Source organism: Ictalurus punctatus, chromosome 7, assembly GCF_001660625.3.
Source record: "Ictalurus punctatus breed USDA103 chromosome 7, Coco_2.0, whole genome shotgun sequence".
Lineage (NCBI taxonomy): Eukaryota > Metazoa > Chordata > Actinopteri > Siluriformes > Ictaluridae > Ictalurus > Ictalurus punctatus.
In genome coordinates this window covers 2842967-2867953 of record NC_030422.2, presented here as the reverse complement: position 1 = coordinate 2867953, position 24987 = coordinate 2842967, and the positions used below count along the sequence as shown (strand labels likewise).

At 44.8% G+C, this 24987-nt stretch overlaps 1 protein-coding gene across 1 annotated transcript in view; it reads left to right on the top strand.

Annotated features, from left to right (window-relative positions):
• Positions 1–6080: 6080 nt before the first annotated feature.
• The window catches only part of eif2b3 (eukaryotic translation initiation factor 2B, subunit 3 gamma), a 32517-nt gene continuing 13610 nt past the window's right edge, over positions 6081–24987 (top strand). The window contains exons 1-5 of the mRNA XM_017472231.3: positions 6081–6352; positions 6639–6795; positions 13428–13585; positions 19159–19318; positions 23193–23304. Coding sequence (XP_017327720.1) covers positions 6642–6795; positions 13428–13585; positions 19159–19318; positions 23193–23304 — 584 coding nt within the window. The 5' untranslated portion in view covers positions 6081–6352; positions 6639–6641. The remainder of the gene's footprint in view (positions 6353–6638; positions 6796–13427; positions 13586–19158; positions 19319–23192; positions 23305–24987) is intronic.

Below are 24987 nucleotides of genomic sequence, written 5' to 3'. Positions count from 1 at the left end.
GAAATCGCATCGTCCGGCCCTCTTGAAGACCGTGGGAAGGAAAACACGTGTTGTGATGTTGACTGTGATGTGGACACGAAATGTTCTTGTTACTCGATAAGCCAAATGATATGAATAAAAATGCAGTGAGTAGTTAGAACGCCCTTCATGTCCTCGTATCATTGCGTTTTTGTGTATCGGTTGATCCTATACGAGAATCATAACCCTGATACGTTACACATTTAAAAGGAAAATTCCAGTGAAGAAACCATGTAAAAATAAGACATTGTAGCCTGAGGAGGTGAAGCATGTGTTTTCATATATTTAATGTTGATAAATGGTATATACTTTTTGATACCTGACAATGCGACTACATGGGATGCCTTAGCCACTGAGAATATGCTTTAGCTGGCATGCATTATGAAAGGAACTATCGATAAGTCTTAAGATATCGGATTTGATCATCTGTAGCATTTGGGACGTACCTTAAAATGGCTGCCGCTCTAGTAAACCTCTAATTAGACGATATTTCTAGCATTGAGGACATAGCTGATGTCTGCAGAGCCATGTAAATGCCAGATATCATTTTCCATTCTCAGATAAAGTAAGAAGGAGTGTTTTGAGACATAGGAGGGCGCGTAGTCCTGCAGAGCTCAGTGTGTTTATCTATGTCACAGTCTATCAGCGGCTGACCGTGAATAAGGAAGGGGAGATGGGGAGGGGGTGGGGGGTGTTTTTGTTTCCACGGCCCCCTCTCTTTTTCTGTTTCCCTCATACACACACACACACACACACAAACAAGCCACACGAAGCATGTTGTGCTCTCGGCGGTCAGAGGCCTCCTTGTGGGTGGTCTGGCCCCGGCGCATGTTTATGATCTAAAACCGACCTAATCCTGGTGGCTTGTTTAAGGGAATTGAGAATGATTTATAAGAGCTGCTTGGGCCAAGGCATAGGAAATCAGAAGGAAATCGAGCCCTGTGGTAGCCGTGTGACTTACTGCGGCTCCATCCGTCCATCTCGCTTTTCTGTTCTCCTTCATGACAGTTCCACTGGCTTCCTTTCAATCCCATGGCTTTAGTGAATTTGTTACGGGTGCACTGGTCCGCATTTGCATAATTAGAATCATATTTCCGGCTAGATCGGAGCAGTGGGAGGTTCGGTGATGTCGAGCAAGAAGGATTAGAAACTTGGAGGTGCTGGTGACGGAGAAAATTGTGAGTTGAAATGCCAATGAGCAAGTCCCCTTGTCCAAACATTTCTTTGGACCTTAGACTATACAAATCCATCCATCCATCCATCTGTTTTCTATACTGCATATCCTAGATAGGATTGACGGGAGCCTGGATCCTATCCCAGGGAGCTCGGGGCACAAGGTAAGGGACACTCTGGACGGGGTGCCAACACATCGCAAGGCACGATTTCACACGCACTATGGACAATTTGGAAACGCGAATCAGCCTACAGCGCGTGTCTTTGGACTGGGGGAGGAAACCGGAGTACACGGAGGAAACCCCTAAAGCACGGGGAGAACACGCAAACTCCGTGCACACAGGGCCGAGCCGGCGATCCAACCCCCGACCCTGGAGACAAGATCATCCTTATTCTACAAGCTGAAATACATTTGAAAACTAATATGTGTGTGTGCGTGCAGCAAGACCCACCGCATGGGCCTTTTTCAGAAACACTGATTTAAAATTACAGACTACCGCAAAAGACCTGCACAACCCGCCATGTTAGCGGATCTCTTTCGAGACTGGGGTTCATATTCCAGCACCTGGACCACATTTCCTCCCTTCTCCCCCCACCGCATGTCGTCATTAAAGAGAATCAACGGGAGCTTGTGTCTCTGGTTCCTCCTGAGCCCTGCAGTGCACGCTGTGGCCATGGGGTTAGTGTTGTAAAAGAGCAGCTAATCAGTGCAGAAGTGTCAGTGGCATGCGCTGACATTTATGATGGCCCTGCTTTAAATCACAATCCACCTTTTAATGGCCAGAAATGATGCCACCAGCTTGTAAATAAAGACGAACCGGAGGATATTACAATGCTAGAAAGTTTCTTATTGCACGGTTGCAAAGATGACGGTTGCCAGAACCTCAGGGCCTCACACAAGTCTTAGAACAAGCCCGGGTCCATTTTTATCGAACGCGGCTTTTTTATTCTCCTTTTTCATTCCTTCGCATTCATTTCCTCACCGAGGTATCTTTCTGCTTTGTATATGTTTCACATTTTCGGAAGGAGTCTCTAGTATCAGTGCTTTTCTAGCAGCTGCTATTTAAAAACATTTTTTTGTCTAAACCACTGTGCGTCCTGGATAAAAAAGTAAGGTGCATAATTCTTTAAGAAACAATCAAAATTGTTGTAGTCATTTTAAAACGTAAAAAAAAATAACTGACCTACCTCCAGGGGTCGCTGGTTTGAATACTGCCTTCACCCTGTGAGTGCGCGAAGCTTGCATGTTCTCCAAAGACATGCGCTGTAGGCTGATTAGCGTCTCCAAATTGTCCGTAATGGGTGAATGTGTGTGTGATTGTGCCCTGCGATGGGTTGGCACCACGTCCAGGGCGTCCCCCGCCTTCCCTGGGATAGACTCCAGGCTCCCCTGAGACCCTGTGTAGGATAAACGGTACGGAAAATGGATTCATAATAATAATAATAATAATAATAATAATAATAAAAAGAACCCCTAATAAAACTGGTCTATAGAAATGTAACTACAACTTCATTAAAAATGCCAGGATTCATGTTTCCCTCAATTATTGTAAGTTGCCCTGAAGCAGCAGAGCATCCCCACACCATCACACGTCCTCCACCATGCTGGACCGTAGGTATGATGGTCTTTTTGTGGAATTCGGTGTTTGGTTTCAGCCAGATGTAACGGGACTCCCGTCTTCCAAACAGTTCCACTTTCCACTCATCAGTCCACAGAACGTTCTCCCAAAAGGTTTGAGGATCATCAAGGTGTGTCTTGGTGAAATTCAGACGAGTCTTAATGTTGTTCTGGGTTAGCAGTGGTTTTCACTTCACCACTCTTCCATGGAGCCGTTTTCCCCCAGTGTCTTTCTGATAGTGGAGACATGAACAGTGACCTTTATTGATGCAAGAGAGGCCTGTAGGTCCTGTGATGATGTCCTTGGCTCTTCTGTGACTTCCTGGATGAGTCGTCGCTGTGCTCTTGGAGGAAGTTTGGAAGGTCGGACACTTCGGGAAGGTTCACTACTGTGCAGAGTTTTTCCATTTGGAGATAACGGCTCTCGCTGTGGTTCTTTGGAGTCCCAGAGCCTTTGAAATAGCTTTGTAACCCTTCCCAGACTGACGTATTTCAATCACCTTCTTCCTCATCATTTCTGGAATTTCTTTCAACTTTTTTACAGTGCTGGGTAAGACCTTTTTACAAGGGGGGGGAGGGGGGTACATTTTCTCACAGGCCCAGTTGGTATCGGATGAATTTTTTTTTGCTTCAGTAAATAACATTATCATTTAAAAACCTGTACTGTGTGTTCACTCGGGTCGCCTTTGTTTTATCTGTTTTCATTTCTGAAACAAAATTCAGTATGACATGTACACGAAAACAGAAGACATCTGGATACTCAATCAGAAGTACTTTTTCACAGCACTGTACATCGCCACATGCTCCCGCCTTGAAATATTATTAACATTAGCCAACACCGGTCACAGATAAACACAGTTTCAGACTCTCAATCTGCACTGTCAGAGATTTAACATTAGCCAAACCTGCCACAATAACCCCAACACTCAAGACTTAGTTCATCACCAACCAGATCCTGACTACATCCTTAGGGATCTAACCTGCTAATTGTTTCCAATTATCCGCTTACTCGTTTGGGTTTGGTCCAAAGCCGTACAGCGTATTCTGCCTCGCCTCCAACGGAACTCATATGTAGCTTTCGTCACATTTCTATTTTAAGGCTGATTCTAATGAAACGGTGCAATGATGTGTCTTACGGAGGCGGTGGTAACTCAGAGCCAAGGCTACTCAGATGAATAAACATTACAGACGTTCACATCCGATTTCTGGTAGCAAAAAAGCTGAAAATTCGAACGTTTGCTATAACCTATATACTTTAGCCTTGCAGAACTATAGATAGCATCGTGTATATTTTCTGTTCAGACTAGTATATCACACTGTTTATTGTTTTTGGCTTGTAGACATACGCTCTGTTTGTAAAGACATACACCCAGCAGGCCGCCGCACCCGTACCCGTAAACCCCTGGTGTGAGTTTTAATCTGATGCACGTCGTCAACATCATTTACCATCATTACCTTCGCACGGTTAAATGGAAAGGAAATGTGTGTGTTAAGCCGGGTATAACATGTAAACGATAGCCGCGCTGGTTTTTTCCTCTGCGCCCGCTTACGATTATTAAACGTGATTCTGCCGGTGAAATGTCCTCGGGCGACTCGTAATGGGCGCAGTGTGTTCGGTAAACTGTGGTTGCGACATCGTTGCAGGATTTTCCGGGTGGTCTGAAACGACTCTCGGCGCTAACACACTGTTTTGTCTGTTCAAAGGAAGGAATGTCAAGGTGACCGAATAAACCTTTAGAAAGGCTGCTTTTCAGAACGCGTGTTCGGCGTGTTGTGGAAACACACACGGAGGTACGTGTTTGCACAACATATTGGACGGAGAATCTAAATACTTTTCAGATTCTTCATAATCTCTAGTCACTATCTTTTGACTTAATCTTTCAGTGTGGCTTAACGTCTTTTACAAAGCGGGTGCGGCAGCCTGCCCTGTTATTCCAGGGTTCCCTCTGCAGGCAGCGACCAACGAAGCTCATCTCCCGTCCAGAGAAAACAAAGCCGAGCCACATTCCCAGAGTTCAATTTGCTGTTACATTGGAGGGCTGTGGATTGGGGTTTGAGCCATGTCTGTTGACTGAAGGAGAGCTGTGTGAACGGTGATGTGCAGCGGTGGAGACGTTTCTCCCGCACTACCTAAAATTTGCAGTAAAGTGGAGTACAGGGAGCATTTTCTTTTTTTGGCACAAAAACCCGAGCTAAAATGTCATGATAAACGATCATTAGAAAAAAAAAAAAAAAAGGCTACATAAATGGTTTCCTCTGCGACATCATAAGTTTCAGAAACTTTCCCCCATGCTTAGTTTACCCGTGTATGTTCTTAAAGAAATTAAAGATGAGCTGTCATCATTATCATCATCTTTTTTTTTTTCTCTGCTCCTTAATGTGACTAACGATAACCGCAACAACAACAACAACAATTTGTTGTTTGCCTTTCCTCAATCCATTTAATTTCCATCTGATTTTATTTGTATTTCTATTTCTTTTGGCTTATTTCCTTTTATTTCTTTTACTGCTTTTAATTTTTTTTTATTCATTCTTACTTTTGATTTTATTTATTTATTTATTTATTTTGTATCTACTGTATATGTTCTCTGCAAAGCACTTTTGTAAACATCGCTTTGAAAGGCGCTATCTATATATATATATATATATATATATATATATATATATATATATATATATATATATATATATATCAAACTTTACTTACTTGCAATTGAATTGAATTGAATATTTGAATTATATTATATGCAAAACAGGTTCTGTGTAGAACTGTGTAGAACACCTGATTTGCATATCTGTGCTGTTGTGAGGGATTCTATTCGGGGGGTCATTTTAAGACTGGAGAAATCATTATAAGTTGCATTTTCAGTTGAATTCGGGGGAAACCACTTGAACTATTCCAGTTGCTTTTGTTTGATTTGTTCGTGAACGTCTGTGAACCTGATTTGCGATGGCGGTTGAGTCGTTTTGATTGCACCTGTACATATACACACACATTATTGTTGTTACTACTACCACTAGTAATAATAATAATAATAATAATAATAATAATAATAATAATAATAATAATACTTTTTTATTTGTTTTTATATTTAAAAAAGTTTGTTTATTATTATTGTTATTTTTTAAATAATAATACAACAATAATGTGTTAAATATTCGTATATTTTATTAAGACACTATAACATTACAGTATAGCAGCAGTAGCACTGGAACCTTTTTTTTTTTTTTTTGGATCTAGGAACGAAAGTTCCTGGTTGAAGTTTCCCTCCGGACATTTCAAAATAACGGCACGGGTGTCATCATGTTAGCTATTTGGCTAGCTAGTGAGATTTACTGAAGCTGGAAATAAATAAATAAATAAATAAAAATTCCTTTCAGTTAGTATAGAGCCTCGGACGTTTTGCTGGATATTTCCTAAACATTCGGTGACTACCTCTCCGGGACTGTTTCATTCCAGTCGTGGAGTTATTCATTCCGGTCGGAGCTGGTCCTGCATGCTAACAGCGCTGTAGCTTGCATGCGCTACTGCTTACTGGACAGGTAACAGTAAGTTAGCCGGCTAGCACGCGGCTGTTAGTGTAATGTATTGTGTTATAAATGACCTAAGCCGAATAATCGACGTTAGCCTGCTAAGTTGAATGTTTGTGCTGCTGTAATTGAATGCGTGCTGAGTTTCTTGGGTATATGACACGTGATGATGTCACGTTAGGAAAGGACTGAATGTTGTGACGTTATGTCTACTCATCAACGTAAACAAACGGTCTCACTTAACCTTCTGTTGATTTGATCGAAGTGAACGAAGTGTGTATGCTCTCTTGTATGGCAGTTGATGAAGATGGAGCTGCAGGCGGTGCTGATGGCTGCAGGTGGTGGGTCCCGCATGATGGACCTCACGTATAACACCCCTAAACCTTTACTGCCTGTGGGCAACAAGCCGCTCATCTGGTACCCACTCAGCCTGTTGGAGAGAGCCGGATTCGAAGGTAAACAGACCTGCACCATCGCTCCACGTTATATCGAATTACTAGTGTGTCTTCGAATCATGGCCTTCCACCTTCCTGCGGAGCCCTCAGAATTGCTTCGGCATCTTGGAAGTCCGCTATAAAAAAAGGTCGGAGACGCCCGAGTTAGAGAAAGGAAAACATTAGAGTCCACACGGGCTATAAACGGACTACGTCACGGTCGCCCGACTTCAACGTCACCGTCGCCGAGCTTCCCACAAACGTTTCCAAACTTTATTTAAAATTTAGGGTGAAGTGATGCCATCTTCAACGATCATTTTTTTTTTTTTGGACCTGTCGTCTTTCTTGTCTTGTATTTGTCCAATTAAATGCTCTCTATAACATCTGGGGGCAGTGGTGGCTTAGCGGTTCTGATCAGAAGGTCGGGGGTTCAAGCATCAGCGCTGCCAAGCTGCCACTGTTGGGCCCTTGAGCAAGGCCCTTAACCCTCTCTACTCCAGGGGGCGCTGTATCATGTCTGACCCCAACTTCCTAACATGCTGGGGTATGCGAAGAACAGAATTTCACTGTGCGTATGTATATGTGATTAATAAAGGGTTATTCCCTCCCCTAAAGGAGGTGATAGAGAGTATTTTTTAACTTTTTAAAAGACTTTGGAAGACTTTTTGCTAAAAAGTGCTCACCTCTGCAAAGTATGGAGAATTTTGAGACACCCCGTAGTCTTTATTTTGAAGTAAAGCAGAAACGAAACGAATCCCGGGCGCAGCCTTGTCGGCTGATTAGAAACGAGCGGGCTCAGATAAACCTATTTATGATTGATCTGGTGGCGTAATTGTACATTTTTTCAAGGATTTATCATGTTTGCAGGTGAACTTTAAGGTGTCAAATAGAGAGCCCTTCGGGATACGGTATCTCTGAAGTGTCTGTATGTAATATCCCGACCAAATAGATCAATAAATGTCCTGTTAACTTAAAACTTTAGTAGATTTGAACTGTTATGAATAGTTCTGATGCTTCTTATTTCAAATCAAATCAATGGCCCCGAGCAAACGGATACAAGAGAGGACTTGCTGTGCTCTCGAACAAATCTTCCCAGCAGCATAGAACTGAGCGAGAACATAATCAGTGGAAAATAATTTCATTTGACTTTAAACCAGTGGTTATAAATCTGTAAACGCTTAAGCTGTTCTAACAAAGGGATGTGTGTGTGTGTGTGTGACTGGGGATTGTAATTATAATATTCGACACGTAGAAATAACAGACATGAAAAATAGTTTTTATGGGTTCTTGGTAATAAATGAGCCTGACAGTGCAGATAGTTGGGGGGGTGCGAGCGAGGGGAGTATACAGGAGCAACAAGTGAAAGATCTTTCACGATGCCTTAGCCAATCATCGTTGCCGTTTATTAAATGGAGGCAGTGCTGACAGAATAGACAAGGACAATATATAAGGAATGTTTATAGAACACCCACCATGTGAAGTCAAATATTTGGTCTGTAATTTTAAAAGTCATTGCCTTAGGATGTATAGTGTGGCGCTTGATGTATAGTATTAGACAGTTTAAGCAGCCCACACACTGTTATCATTTCACCGGCATCCCGAAGTGAGTGGCGTACAAGTTTACACCCGTATATGTTCACAGAGGTCGTACGGTGCCGATCGGGCGCCGCGCTAAAGTCGGAACAGAAACGTTTACCTCACGCGTCTGATTTTAACGGCTGCTTTTGATTACCACCGGCCGTATCGAGTATCACAATCGAGTTACGCGCACTCGGTTAGCGCTGAAATCGTGCAGCATTCGGACCCGAGTACAAGACTTACGGTACTGGAGTGTGCTCCTAAAAACAGACGCTCGCTTAAGGTACACGTGATCGTATCTCCGACGGATAAAATTACGAACGACGCTTACTTAAAGTTACACAGACTGACTCATCTGTACGTCTAGCACCAGGTCAGCTTATCATTCAAATCATAGACGTGACCTACTCAAGATCCCTTTCCAGAACCTTCACACGAACTGCCCTTCAGCGGTGGAATGAACTTCCGCTTCAGAAAACAGCTGCAGGCCCACCTCTTACACGAACACGTCACTAACCCCTAAAACGCCGACCCCCACATCACAACCTTACACTAGAACTCGCACCTCTACTCCGTGCACTTTGCTTCTCTAGAAAGCAATTCTAAAGCTTGCATGGTAGCATAAAAGCATCTGCTAAATGAATCAATGTCAATGTAAATAAACGTTTCCTTTAAAGGAGAACACATCGATTTAACCGATTTAGCATTAAATTGTTATTATATGAATTATTACAATACGTTAATGATCTATTCTAGTAATTCAACTCAACAAAACAAAACATCACATTACATTCATGATAAAATGCCCTGACTCCCATGCACACGTTACATGGATTTAGCATCTCATGGCTGCGTTTGAGTTGTAAGTACGATCTAGCTCATCATGCAAAAAAACAAACAAAAAAAAGGGATGTACTGGATCAAGTGCTATTTTAGAAATAACCATGCCGAAAGCCATTTTGTTCAGTTAAACCAAATTTGCGGTGCGTGACGTGATAATTATTGCTAGGAATATTCACGTGGCAACATGCCAGACTTCTGTTTCGATGTTTGGCGAATTCGCGTGTATGTGCAGTCGTGTACGTCTTTCTTTTCTTTTTTTAATTTGGTAAATTGTCGCTTGATCTTGTGTCGAAAGGAGGTCTATCTAGACACTGCTGAAAAACCCCCTCCCGTGACACTCAAGAAAAATCGAGCAAACGCCCATCATGATGCGATCGCGCCGCTCAGGAAATGCGCTCGAGGACGTGCGTGAACCGATCCGGAGTACGAATAACTTTCTCCACACTTCAACTTAAGTCGCGGACTACGGATACGACTTTAACAGCTACGGTCCGAACGCGCCATTAAATTCTGTAATGACTACCCTGAATGTCAAGGTGCTGTATTACTCGTATAAACTTAGGATTATTTTCGTAATCGATTAGTTGGGCGATTATTATTATTATTATTATTATTATTATTATTTTGATTAATCGGATGGGGGCGGGGCAAACTTTCAGTTCCATTTTTTTCCCCGTTTATTTAAAATAAAATCCACAAACTGAGTGTTACAAATATAAACGTCAGACTAAAACTTTATACATCTGTTTGTCTAACTATATAAGACTTTAAAGAACCAAACACACACACCAGAATATATATTATTCATTTAGAACTGTAGTTTAATTAAGAGCTTTTTGTGCATCTATAAAAAATACAGCATAAATACTTCTATATAAAATAAACAGTAAAGTGAAGAACGTTAGTGTCGGTGATTCTGGGTATCTAACGTGCGTATGACGTCATGCGCCGTCGACTAGGAAGCGGCTTATCTGTCTGGTTAGTAAAAATAATAAACACTAGTGTTCTATTTGAGATGATATTACCTATGGGAGTGTAGCTGGAAAGAAACGGAAGCATGCGAGTAACCCAGTGAGGATGGCGGGTTTATCGGTGTGGTCAGACCAGGATTGAGGTACTGTATTTGGGCAAGTTTGAAAGTGCTATGCGTGGTGCAAACCTAACACACACCATACCTCAATTAACACCATCCCAACAGTGAAATATGGTGGTGGTGGCATCGTACTCTGGGGATGCTTTGCATGCTTAGTTCCTGGGCTTATTGGTAGAATTGAAGGGAGAATGTACGCAGCAAATATACCGTGGTTGGGGGGGTATTTCAAGAGGACCTGCTTCAGTATTTAAAAGAAACCAAAACAACTGGGAGAGACGTCACCTTTCTGCAGGACCGTGGTCCCAAACACAACGCCAAAGGAGTGGTTAAAAACGAAAAGGTTCTACAGTGGTCACGTGAACGGCTGAATCCCGTTGCTAATCTGTGACACCGTTTGAAAATCGCAGTCCGAAAACCGTCCAGTCCGCCTGAAGAACGTGGGGCAAATCTGACCGGACGGATGTGCTAAGCTGATAGGAACTTACCCCAGCAGAATTGTGTAAGTAGTAGGCTGATTTGCAATTTGGAGTAAATCATTTCCCACCTTGTGACATTCAACACGAGAACATGGATGCGTCTTGAAAAAGCTACTGGTGCCGTTCTACTAGTGAACTTCTTCAAACCTTCACGCAACCTCTTGGACTGAAATCGCAGTACTGCAACTAGAGCGGACGTTAGTGAGTAGCTTAGCAACAAGCTCGCCAGCTAACGTTTGTGCTAACTCTAATGTTGATGGTTACCTTCTCAAAAAAAACAGTGACTATAGAGTTCACCATGTTCTGAGTCTGTATTTAAACTGATCTAAAACCAATACTGCCATGAAGTCATTTTAGAGAAGAGAAGAGAAGCGGACTTTACGCTATACGGTACACAGTGTGTCCGGCCATGTCGATTTAACGTCTGTGAACGAGGAAGGAGCAAGTTTACGAGTTGAAATTTCAAGTTCAGGCAGTTTTTAACAGGTATATGTGGTTAAAGCGCGGATTTCAGCAATGGTTGGGTCTACCAAGTACTAGTCTGAAGTACTAGTCAGACTACATGTGCTGTAATCTGATTGGCATCTGTGGTGTGTGAATCGTGTTGGCACCCCGTCCAACGGGGGATGTTCCCCGCCTCGTGCCCCGATTTCCCTGGGATAGGCTCCAAGCATCCATATGGATGGATATTTACTGATAGGGTTGTCTCGAATGCAAATACCGGTTTAAATATCTATTAGAAAACGAACTGTTTCGAAAAGGAGAAAAAAAAAAAAAAAAGAGTATCAGATCCTAATGGTTCACTCTGGAAATAAACTGTTATGTTGACTCAGTCACTCAAACCTTCAAGAATTTCCTGATTTAATGTAGTATTGGAGAGCGCCTGCACCAGGGGGAGTTATGAAGAAAGTGATACCGGAGCGGAGAGGAGCACCTGGTTATTCTCTGACTGACACTGACTCTCTTGATACCATTGTGCGATGATCCAGACCCCACTGCCTGACCCAGTTATACGTGAACTGACCCGGAATGTTCAGCTGTTCGTTCTGTTTAATTCTCCAACATATCGAGATTCCTCCCCGAGTTACTGTTCAGTAATGCTTTAATTGCCGAATAGAAAGAAACTGCAGTCTAGGGGGGGAAAACCCCTACCATGTTTTTAAAGCCAAGTAGGGATAAGGAGGCATACATGCTTGCGGACTGAGCTTTATGGTATTAATGATAATTAAATGTTTATTCTTTACACCTAGCTGATATTGACTAATCCTGCCGGTATGAAGTTTGTGGCCGTGGCTTTCTGCCTGGCCGGCAGCACAGTGTGTACCTTTATTTGTAGCACAGTATGCCCTGTTAACAGCCAACATCCCGGCCAGCGAGAGCCCGCATTCGCTTTTACGAAGTCCGGACTACAGAGTGTAAGCAACTTTGCAAGAAAATGTTTGTGTGTTTTAAGCAGGATTCTAGGAAAGGCTTTTCCAGTTGGCCCCGGCGCAGGGGCTTTTTGGCAAGTCTTTAACAATGAAGGTATTTAAAATGTGTCCAGCTCTGCCTCTGTCTCCACGCGTTCTGTACTTAAAGCGTAAACTCGCGCTCTACAAAACGGTCAACTTTCAGTGCTGTAAAAATTCGCCTCGCTTGTATCGCTCTTGGGATTATCTTTGTGAAATATCCTTGGACTTTTGGGATGCTCTAAATGAAATAGATAGGACATGCATACTCGTGTTCCAGGACATGACTGAAGCAAGAACAGTGCACACTAGGCATGAGTTTGCACCCCTCTGTTGAATCCAGTGAAGGAAGGTGTGAACATGGAAAGTGGGGACTTTCAGCAGTCCTTCTAATGCAACTGCAGAAATCATAATAATAAGAATTATAGTAATAGTAATAATAAATTGAGGTGTTTTTTTTTTTTTTTAGTAGTTTGTGTGTTTAGATTTTATGTTTTATTTATAAGTCAAATAGGTGCAGTACTGGGTAACTGCCTAAGCAGCTCGCAACCATAATGTCGCGAAAGAAAATATTATAAAATCCAATTTTTTTTTTTTTCCTTCAAGAGAACCAAAATTACTGAAGACATGATTCCGGTCCCTCCGGGATTTCTCGATTTCGCGAGCGCAGAAACCCAACACAAATATCGAGCGAACTCCAGATTATTCGGAGGAGCGTGCGATTTTTAACGTCAGAATCGCCGGCGGGTCCGGGCCGAGACGCGTCGTCGTGGCGACGTCACGGCGTTCGGCCAGAACCCTCTTCGATTCGAACACGAGCACAGCCGAAAGGTCCAGTTCACCTGCAAACATCACCGCGAAACAATTTCGCGCAAATTGTAATCTCGCCATTTCACGCAGGAAAAAAAATTCGCAGGCCGCAGAAAAATCGAGCAGCGATCACGAAAAATCTTGTACGGACTATGATTCCGACACTTGGGGCCGTGCTGAATACGGAAGCTCGAGCGTAAGTTCAAATGAAACTTCCAGCACTTTCTCCCGGCCGGGAGTGTTGCTTTTCTCCGATTCCGGTTACGTTTAATCAAATCGGCCACCGATTTATTCGCTTCTTTGATTTATAAATCGATTTCAGCGGCGAATCCCTGTCTGTACATTTAGAGAACGCTTTGTGGTTGTGCTTCAGGTGTTTAATCCTTAATGTTGTCCCTGCCTCAGAGGTCATAGTGATCACCACGAAAGAAGTGCAGAAGGCCCTGAGTGCGGAGCAGCGAGTGAAGCTGGACGTGAAGATGAAGCTGGACGTGGTGTGTATCCAGGAGGACGTGGATATGGGGACCGCTGACGCCCTACGACACATTCAGCAGAAGATCAAGGCAAGAGTTTCACAGTGACCGCGCTCATACGAACAATGCATTACACGTGTGAGGGATAAAACACTTCAGTGTGACGCCGTCACGACCCTGAAGGAGATCGTGCTCCTATAGCAGCGTGCGCTGAAGTGTTTTGTTCCTTTACGCCATTCTTTATTAAACGGCGAAACGTTTATGCTTTTGATCTGTTTAGTTACATGTTGTGGAACATCTGCGAAACAGATTAGTTCCTGTTTTTTCTCAGCCTTGAAGTTAATAAGACAGGGAGGTGGGGGGGGTGGAGTTTATGTTGCAGAGAAACCGTAAAACGCCCTCCGTCCCGAAGAGCTTCCAGTGGGAGAAGACATAACGGGGCAGCTTTGTGTCTAACCGTTTCAACGTGAACACGTTAGATAAACATGTCCTCACGGAGACCTTCACCATCTCAGCATAGGGAGTGCAGAGGGATTACTCGGTCTCCCGTTCACGTGGAGTATCTGCCGTACACGTCCCTGCGTAATGCAGCGTATACGTGTTGGCGTAGTAGAGCAAGTGTGTTAATGTAAACCTGCGATTTGTCTTCCAGTCAGCAGTGCTGTCAGAGCGGCTGTAATACGCAGTTCATCAACACCTTATACACACGCACACACAGTATCTCACAAAAGTGAGTGCACCCCTCACATTTGTGTAAATATTTGATGATATCTTGTCATGTGACAACACTGAAGAAATGACACTTTGCTACAATGTAGTGAGTGTACAGCTTGTGTAACAGTGTAAACTTGCTGTCCCCTCAAAATAACTCAACACACAGCCATTAATGTCTAAACCACTGGCAACAAAAGTGAGTACACCCCTAAGTGAAAATGTCAAATCTTTAGACACGTTCAATCTTTTTTTTATTTCATTAAATTTTTTCCACATTTTAGATTAATAATAAAGTCATGAAATCTCTGGAGTAACACAAGTGGAACTATGGGAATTATGTTGTGATAAAAAAATATTTTAAAAAATCCCAAATATATCAAAACAATTGAATATTTTATCATCTTCAAAGTAGATGAAAAAGTAGATTTTTTTTTTTTTTTTTTTGCCTAGGATTTCCCGAAATGTATTCTTGGCGTTTTCTCGATCGATTTCTCGAGGAATTTCCCTCGAGATGATTTTTAGACAGTATTAGAGGAGTTCACACCGCCGCCAGACTCTTATCCCCTGCTTTTCGGAAAATACCCCCCCCCGAGTCGTCCGTATAAAAAACATTCCGGCCTCCAAACTTTTGAGCGGTCGTACATGTATACATGTCAACAGTACGTCGAAAGACATAACGTGTGTACATTTGGAGTGAATATTATGCGCCGGGAGTGTACGAGTATATAAATTTCCCCTCAGTGTATTTGGAAAATATGTCAAGCCTGAGGAACTGCGTACACGCCTGAAGTGCACGCTCGGTAGAGAACCCGGTCAGAAAGCCGGATCCTGGCTCAGATCCCCGGCGTTATGGCTGTTCATTCTTTCTGCCGTTCGGTCGGTTTCTCCAGAGTAGCCCGAGTCCGATCTGATACGCTGTTCTGTTTGATTTTGTCTAAATCAGGCAAGACATCACAGCGCTAGTATATAAAAAGTGCTTTTTGTTGGAAGGTATGCTTTCAGCAGAACCGGGTCCAGTAATGCACCAGTGTTGATGTTTAGTAAGTGTGTTGAAGGTTTAGCCAGATGTAGCCCTTAACGATCTCTTATCTCTACGCTCGGGCTTTAGGCTTTGGGAGGGAAAACAGTGTACAGGCGGTGTGTGTGTGTGTGTGTGTGTGGCCTCACCTAGCTACCACGTGACATGCGTACCTCTGTTAACTCATTGATCCATGACTTCAGGTCACCTGCCGCAAACCGTTTTTTTCAGGACCGTCCCGAATCCCAGACCTGACGTCCACACGTGTGACGGTTTCCACGTGAACAGACGGGGACAGGTGTCGGATTTACAGTCATGTGTTGCTAGTTATTAGGGAGTCAGAACGTGTCGCCGCATATATTTCTGTGCTTTTTGTCACGCCGGGCTCACGATAATAACATCCATATCATTCACAGCCCATCTTGTGTATACGTGCGTCCTAAGGTCCATTTCATTCCTCGTCCGTGCATGAGAACGTGGGATTTTGAGGGAGGGATGGTAAAAACATGTGCCTCCTCACAGGAGATTAACTCCGCCATAATAAACCCTGATGCACTGGAAAGGGAACGTTCCAGAGGAGGGCCTGCTCTAGCACGCTAGCCCGCGCAGATGCGTTTATCGCTAATCCCGGGGAGAAAAACGAGAGATTAAATGCATTGAGCGGCGGAGGCGTCCACTGCACGAACAGTCCGCTGAGTGTTGAGAGACGGCAGCTGGCAGCGGGGGCTTCAAATCCCTGTTTATTACATGGACAATACACCTAGCGTTCTCATCCTCCCTTAGCAAACAAACGCGCGTATAACGGTGGAATCCGACAGCGGCGCCGTTAAAGCGCTCTTTCATTACCCAGTGTTTGGGCTCATAGTGACGCCTTAAGTCAATGTTTAGGCAGAAACGGAATCGTCTTGTCTTACGCAGAATTCTGCCAGGTCTTGTCAGGAATGGGGCTAGAGGTTCATGTCATACACACGATGCGTGTCGAGAAACGCACCCCAGACGACTACAAAAGCTTTGAAGTCGACGTCGATGCGCAACGTGTTCTAATAAAGCTGTCCATCCATCCGTCGCCTAGCCGAGAGTAGTCTAAAAGTGTCGCCGATCTGGCGTGCTGTAAACCAGGACCGACCAGGCGTGCGATCCCGGCGTTACGCGATAAACCGTCGCACGGCTCATCACCGCTAGTTCCGGTACCAAAAGCTGTTCATGTTTTAGAACACCTTCTGTTGTACCGCAGACCGAACAGAACCTAACGAGATCTTTCCGCTCGCCCTCACGATTAAGGGTAAAACATATTAAGTGTAAAACATACATTTTCGTGCCCTTTTGGATTCGATTAGATGTGTGAGATTTACACGTTTTTGAGTATTTCGAATGAGCTCATTGAAGCAAGTGTGCCAAAACTTTGACGTGTGTCGAGTGGAGGAAAGGCCCACGTTCACGGGGTACTCGTAATGCTGCGTTCTCTTAACCGGGGATGTGGCGAACACTGTTCCGCGGTCAGGAGCTCTGGAACGGTTCTATCGTTCAGCGTTCCAGTACCGCGTGCAGCGCGTCCCCTCGGAAGCCGCTTGCGTCCCGGGTGAAAGGTTAAAAGACGTGAGCCGAGATCTGGATCTCCGCGGTGTTTCGAACGCTGCGATATTTTGAAAGGTTGAAATCGCAAGCAGGGACGCTTATATTCCAGTACCGATCAAATGATGATTTATGTTCCGAGGTATTTGTTTATTTTTCGAAGTCATTTTTACTCGCACGAGTTACGGCGAGTCGAAAACATGATTATTTTTTCTGTCTCTGTTTTACTCGGCGTGGCCTCCTTCACTTGTGCTGCGCTCCTCTTTCTCCACCCTCTTCCTCCCTCTCTCCTCTCCTTCTGGGTGGTCTCACCTGGCAGCACCCCGGGGGTGGGGGGTGTCAGTCAGGCAGAACTACAGCAGTGTGTGGGTGGCCTGACCTCCTACCCCCTCTTTCCTCTCCTCTCTTCTACCCATCCCCCTCTCTCCGCTTCCCTCACTGTTTTCCGCGTCTCACAGCGGTGTTCTGAGTCTGAACGGTTCTAGTCTCGGAGACCTGCTGCCTTGCGTCCCCACGACCAGGACGCTGCACGCTTGCACGTCCACCCTGCAGCGCGTGGGACACAGGCTCCCTCGGGCATCCGGCCAGTTGTCGTGTCCCGAGCTAAAAAAACAAAAATAGTAGTACAGCTCTGCCGTGTTCGTGTCGAGCGGTCGGTTCTGCGTGACACTGATTGAGTGGACTCGCATTTGTTGCGTGTCGGGGGCGGCGGATGCGATCGTATGTCCTGCATTCTTTCACGTGCGCATTTCCCCCCAGTCTTTCAGCATATCGCAATTGTTGCATAAATACTTCTCAAACCGTAATTAGTTTTGACTCGTGTGTTCGTTCCGTCCTTTACCTCTACCTCGTGCTCCGTCACTCGGCGCACACATCCTGTCCCGAACGGCCAGGACGTTTCCTCTGCTCGTCAGAATCGGTTCTGATAAGGGAACGCACACAGCTATATATGACTACAAAGCGAAAAAGCCAACGTATGATCAATATGCATTCCCACGCGGTGGTTCAAATTGCACTGGGGTTCTAAAAGACGTGCCCTGAATAGTTTGTTGTTTTGTATATGTGTATATGCTGCCGCAGTGCTGTAGCTGTTTAGTAGCAGACTCCAAATAGTCAGGCTTCTGTCCATCTTTATCTGTTGAGCATGTGTCCTCGGGTCGGCCGTGTGCCCAGAGGGAGAGGGGAAAGAGAGGAGGGAGAGAACCGGAGCTGGAGCGTCACGGCAGGGCCTCCCCAATGAGGCATGCAGCTCTCGCAGAGCCAGGCGCTGTCTTACAGGCCCCCTTTTCTTTTTTTTTTTCGACCACTCGTGCTCCGCAGTTTATTTATCCACAGGCTCGAGATGGGCAGACCAGATGGGAACCAGACAACTTAAACAGAAACAATGGCAAAGGCGAGCAGGATTTATCGCCGGGTTCCCCTCCACGCCTGCGCTCGCTCACACACACGTACAGACCTGCGCGCACAGATGAAGGCTAGGCCAGAGCGAAAGTGTTTACGGAGGCAGCTCGACCCCCGGCTCCCACGTCATCCGCGCCGTCGCGTTATAAACCCGACTTTTGTTGTGACTGTCGTCAAGAGAAATACAGGGGGGGGGCTTTTCGTACAGCGAGGAGTCTTTATGAAGCGTCAGAACTGGCGTGGAAGGATTTGGAGCTGCGGTTTGCTCTTCATGTATGCTATATGAAATGGTCTTGAAGTGCTTAACTGCACGGCATAACGTGTACCTGAGTTTTGGAGCATAGTAGTGTCTGAAGACATCTTTCACTACATGACGAATGACTCTGATCATGTCTCATCCAGATCTCTTTAATGCGCTCCGCTAAAACGAGGCCTACGTCAGGTAAACGCCTCTCGTACAGATAAAATGGAAGTCGTTGGGAGTGATGGACCGGGATACGACAGTTACTCTCAACCCTTGGAACACATCTCCGGATGTTTTCTGTTCTGAACCCCTGGACATGACGGGTCTTGTAGGTCTGGATAGTACAAGCTGGTCTGTGCAGGTTTTCCATCGACCAAGCCAGGATATTTTATAGTATACCGGTTCTCCACTCCAGTCCTGTGGACACACTGTCACAATGACGACGTTCACACGGACGGCAGTAATCTAACTACTGACCTTATTCTGAATAACACGTATCATATTCCGATTAAGGTGTTTACGTGAGTCGCTTTAGAACACTCCTGTCATGTTCAGGTTTTACGTGTTCTAGAACATAGATGGATTAATTTCTAGTTTTATCTGAAAACATGACCACTCATTGTACCTCAGGTTGCGTTTCATCAACAGCTAAAATTACAATCCCGTAACACTCTCTCACACACACACATCCACAACGCTGCGGTTTGCTTTCAGACGGACATCCTGGTGGTGAGCTGTGACCTGATCACGGACGTGGCTCTGCACGAGGTGGTGGATCTTTTCCGAGCCCACAATGCCACGCTTTCCATGCTCATGAGCAAAGTGCACGAGTTCACAGAGACCGTCCCCGGGCAGAAAGGAAAGAAGAAAGCAGGTACTGTTACTCATGCCATGCCGTACAGGCTATTAAGTTTTTTCTAATATTCCCTTTCATGTAGTGTGTGTTAAAGCTGTTTGTGAATGTAAAAAAAAAAAGTCTGCAAAGTTTCAAAAATCGAAACGTCAAGCGTGATCGACTCCCTGAAGAAGGAACCGATTCTGAACAGCTGAATCGATTCGATAGTGATTCCAGACTTTACTTCCTGTACTAACCTACGTAGGTTTGTAACAAAAAAAAAACAACCTTGGTCTGGACCGACGGTCTTCATCGGCTGCTCGCCGACAGCGGTAGACCAATCACAACAGATTGGGACGTCTGACCGATCAGAGCAGAGTACGCTCTCTGAAAGGAGTTTAGAATGAATCGTATAGAACGGATCACTGAACGAGTCGTTTGGAGGGACACTGGAGGGAGAAGAGGTAACGCTGCAGTTAAATTAAGAGCACGTTAAAGTGTGTTTTGATCTCGGATGCGTGTAAATCCATCGTATGAGGGTTTAAAACTATAATAGGTGCGCTTCAAAGGCTGACAGAGGAAAGAAAGAAAAAAAGTATGAATCATTTTGGGAGCCATTTTGTGAAAGTGTTCATTTCCCCAAAGTGTGGGGATTTTTGGGACACCCTGTATATACTGATTTCAGGGAGCCAGTCAGGTCACAACCTTTAACAGTCGGAAAGATCGACGTGCATATTTCTGTCCGGTTGCTGAAATTGAGTCGAATTGAATGAAAACAGAAGTGTAAAAATAAATAAAAAAGCATCAGGCTAGTAGGTTGCTCGTCTGAACCTAGCTCACCACACCCAATCCAGCGCATGAATGGCTTGATGATTAACCAGTGATGGGTGAAAAATCAACACCCTGTTGGGTCAATAGATCTGAAACCAACCTGTGTGGTAAAAGTGTGGAGACGAAATCATTTTCAACCCCTACAGGCAGATCGTCTCATGGCAAGATCGACATGGCAGGAGCATTGTACACTCGAATCCCTCTTTATTGTTTATTTCTTGCCCTCCATTGAAGGTTTGATTATCACTGAATATCATCAAATATTCAGAATCTGTAGTCTAAATCAAAAACTCTTTTATTGGCAATAAAATGAACCGAATCAAACGGTATAATGAACATAACACACAATATCTGCAGGTACCACGGCACCTCCTGGGTTTAATACGGTACCCCGAGGATTTAAAACAGTACCAAAACGGCACCTCCTGGGTTTAATACGGTACCTCGCGGATTTAAAACAGTACCAAAACGGCACCTCCTGGGTTTAATACGGTACCCCGAGGATTTAAAACAGTACCAAAACGGCACCTCCTGGGTTTAATACGGTACCCCGAGGATTTAAAACAGTACCAAAACGGCACCTCCTGGGTTTAATACGGTACCCCGAGGATTTAAAACAGTACCAAAACGGCACCTCCTGGGTTTAATACGGTACCCCGAGGATTTAAAACAGTACCAAAACGGCACCTCCTGGGTTTAATACGGTACCCCGAGGATTTAAAACAGTACCAAAACGGCACCTCCTGGGTTTAATACGGTACCTCGAGGATTTAAAACAGTACCAAAACGGTACCTCCTGGGTTTAATACGGTACCCCGAGGATTTAAAACGGTACCAAAACGGCACCTCCTGGGTTTAATACGGTACCTCGAGGATTTAAAACAGTACCAAAACGGTACCTCCTGGGTTTAATACGGTACCTCGAGGATTTAAAACAGTACCAAAACGGCACCTCCTGGGTTTAATACGGTACCTCGAGGATTTAAAACAGTACCTCCTGGGTTTAATACGGTACCCCGAGGATTTAAAACAGTACCAAAACGGTACCTCCTGGGTTTAATACGGTACCTCGAGGATTTAAAACAGTACCTCCTGGGTTTAATACAGTACCCCGAGGATTTAAAACAGTACCAAAACGGTACCTCCTGGGTTTAATACGGTACCTCCAGGATTTAAAAAGGTACCAAAACGGTACCTCCTGGGTTTAATACGGTACCTCCAGGATTTAAAACAGTACCAAAACGGTACCTCCTGGGTTTAATACGGTACCTCGAGGATTTAAAACAGTACCAAAACGGTACCTCCTGGGTTTAATACGGTACCTTGCGGATTTAAAACAGTACCAAAACGGTACCTCCTGGGTTTAATACGGTACCTCGAGGATTTAAAACAGTACCAAAACGGTACCTCCTGGGTTTAATACGGTACCTCGAGGATTTAAAACAGTACCAAAACGGTACCTCCTGGGTTTAATACGGTACCTTGCGGATTTAAAACAGTACCAAAACGGTACCTCCTGGGTTTAATACGGTACCTCGAGGATTTAAAACAGTACCAAAACGGTATCCAGGATTTAAAACGGTACCTCCTGGATTTAAAACAGTACCAAAACGGTACCTCCTGGATTTAAAACAGTACCAAAACGGTACCTCCTGGATTTAAAACGGTACCTCCTGGATTTAAAACGGTACCTCCTGGATTTAAAACAGTACCAAAACGGTACCTCCTGGATTTAAAACGGTACCTCCTGGATTTAAAACGGTACCTCCTGGATTTAAAACGGTACCTCCTGGATTTAAAACGGTACCTCCTGGATTTAAAACGGTACTTACTGGATTTAAAACGGTACCTCCAGGATTTAAAACGGTACCTCCAGGATTTAAAACGGTACCTCCAGGATTTAAAACGGTACCTCCTGGATTTAAAACGGTACCTCCTGGATTTAAAACGGTACCAAAATGGTACCTCCAGGATTTAAAACAGTACCAAAACGGTACCTCCTGGATTTAATACGGTACCTCCTACATTTAAAACAGTACCTCCAGGATTTAAAACGGTACCAAAACAGTACCTCCAGGATTGAAAACAGTACCAAAACGGTACCTCCAGGATTTAAAACGGTACCTCCTGGATTTAAAACGGTACCAAAACGGTACCTCCTGGATTGAAAACAGTACCAAAACGGTATCTCCAGGATTTAAAACGGTACCTCCAGGATTTAAAACAGTACCAAAACGGTACCTCCTGGATTGAAAACAGTACCAAAACGGTATCTCCAGGATTTAAAACGGTACCTCCAGGATTTAAAACGGTACCTCCTGGATTTAAAACGGTACCACAACAGTACCTCCTGGATTGAAAACAGTACCAAAACGGTACCTCCTGGATTTAAAACAGTACCAAAACAGTACCTCCTGGATTTAAAACAGTACCTCCTGGATTTAAAACGGTACCACAACAGTTCCCGGATTTAAAACTGCGGTCCGGATTGAGGTTGGAGTTCATTCCACCACTGAGGAACAGTTAGTGTGACGGTTCTGGAAAGGGGCCTTGAGTCACGCTGAGTGGGATCTACTAAGCGTCGGTCGTTAATCGATCGCAGATCGCGAGAGGGAACGTGGGGCTTCAGGAGAGAGTTGAGGTAGGGGGCGCTGTTCCAGACAGGGTCTTGTAGGTGAGCATCCAGCATCAGTTTGATACGGGCCGCTACAGGAAGCCAGTGGATTGAGATGAAGAGGGGTGTGACATGGTTCTCTTGGGCTGGTTGAAGACGTGAGACGTGCTGCTGTATTGCGAGTCATCTGAAGGGGTGTGATGGAGCGGGCCGGGCGCGCCGGGAGTAGCGCGTTGCAGCAGTCCAGCTGTGTACGAACGGTGTGTAAATATAAATAGCTACAAGCAGTAAAAGCATCTGTTGGTCAAAAGGTTTTTAGTCTGTGATCTCCATCAGCCTTCATCGTCGTACACGTGTAGTGTAGATGCTAGGATTATATACGCCTCTCGAATCAGTGCTGGCACAGCATCTCAATACACCAGATCACTGGAGTGTATACTGACCGAGTGTGTTGTTGTGCCGCGTCAGGAGAGCAGCGGGACTTTGTGGGAGTGGACGTCACGGGGAAGCGGCTCCTCTTCATGGCTAACGAAGCGGACCTGGAAGAAGGCCTCGTCATCAGGAAGGCCATCATGCGCAAGTAAGTGCCAGTGGAGTTCTCCGAGTTCTCACATTCCCCTCGTTCCTATAGTGTCCCATTCGCAGGGACGCGCGTGGTGGACGCCGATCATAATCCAAGCCTCGTTTTCTGGATTTTGCGTTCGTTTCTGCGAAATCCCGAAAAACCTCGAATATTTCAATTAACCTGAGATGGTCTGGGCAATCATAATATGATGATAATTCAGCCGAGACCAGTGTTGCCTTCTGTACAAAATATTAGAGGTTTTTATTATTATTATTATTATTATTATTTGTGCCGTCTTTAAAAGGAAAGCACGGAAGCGAAGACGTCTTAAAGTCTTAGCGCGAGAAACGGACATTAACGTTAACCCGAGGAGTATTTTAAACGAGTGTTTATCCACGGCGCTTTCCGCAGCAGGGGAGAGTATAGACTGTTGCTTTTCGACCGCACTAAAAGGTCCACTGTTGAGTGCGGGGAGAATTCTACCACCTACGGCACCCGTAACACCGATAAGCAGTCACAGCGGACCCGCGGTGTTTTTGCAGGAGCTGACGCGGGGGTGCGGAACAAAACCCGGGCATCACAGGACTCTGACCCTGTGTTTGTGTGGGACGGCTAATAAAAACAAGAGGCCTCCTCGCTCGGCTGCTGGCCCTTCACAAGAGCTGCCTGTTAAGCAGGCCTCATCGGGGGCCACCCTTCCACCGTCCCTCCCTCCCTCCCTCGCCCACTCTAAAGTCTCTCCTTTTCTTCCCTCTTTTCTTCGAGCGAGCGTTCCGTCTGCGGGTCCGAAGGAGAGCTGACGACTCTCGGAAAAAAGCAGAGCCCCACTCATCTCACGGACACGTGAATGTTTGGTTTACAAAGCTCTTTCTCTGTCGCGTTTCGGCCGAGCTGCTCCGCGTACAGCTTTCGGAACGGAAACCCTTCCAAACGGATACCGGGGCTCGTACGCATTGTACAGTGCGCTCACTTCCTTGCGGTTAATACACGAAGGTACGTCGTGTGAGCCAGCTCAGTCCTGAATTAAGATAATCTGATCATCAGATCTCCCGTATTAATAGATTCCTCGACGCGATAAAGCCACGTGCCGTTTGATGAGCTTGACTACTCGCCAAGAGGAAGGAAAAAAAACCCGCCGGGGTTTATTGCTTTGTCATCAGTTGTCAATAAGTCGCTTAGTTTTCTGCACCGCTGTTTGGGCTGAGCGTCGGATTAACTGACCAGAGAGCTGTTCCCTATACGCCTCCCCCCCAACCCGACGCCCAAAATTACAACGTATGCACAGCACGTGTACTTTTAACCGACTCGGCTTTTTCTGAAAGAAACCCATGATGGTAATTTAATAATAATAATAATAATACTATTTATTTATTTATTTATTTATTTATTTACATTTTTACGGCATCCAGAGCGACTTACATGTATACATCTGAGCAGTTGAGGGTTAAGGGCCTCGCTCAAGGGCCCCAACAGTGACCGCTTTGCAGTGCTGGGATTTGAACTCCGATCAGTCGTCCAACGTCTTAACCACTGAGCTACCCCTTCCGCAGTAATAATAATAATAATAATAATAATAATAATAATCGGACCGAACATATGATCGGATCGGATCGCAAGGGATCTCTGCTTAGACCGTACGTGACGGTAGGTCACATGACTATAACGCGTACGCTTTACCTGTCCTAGGAACCCAATAAT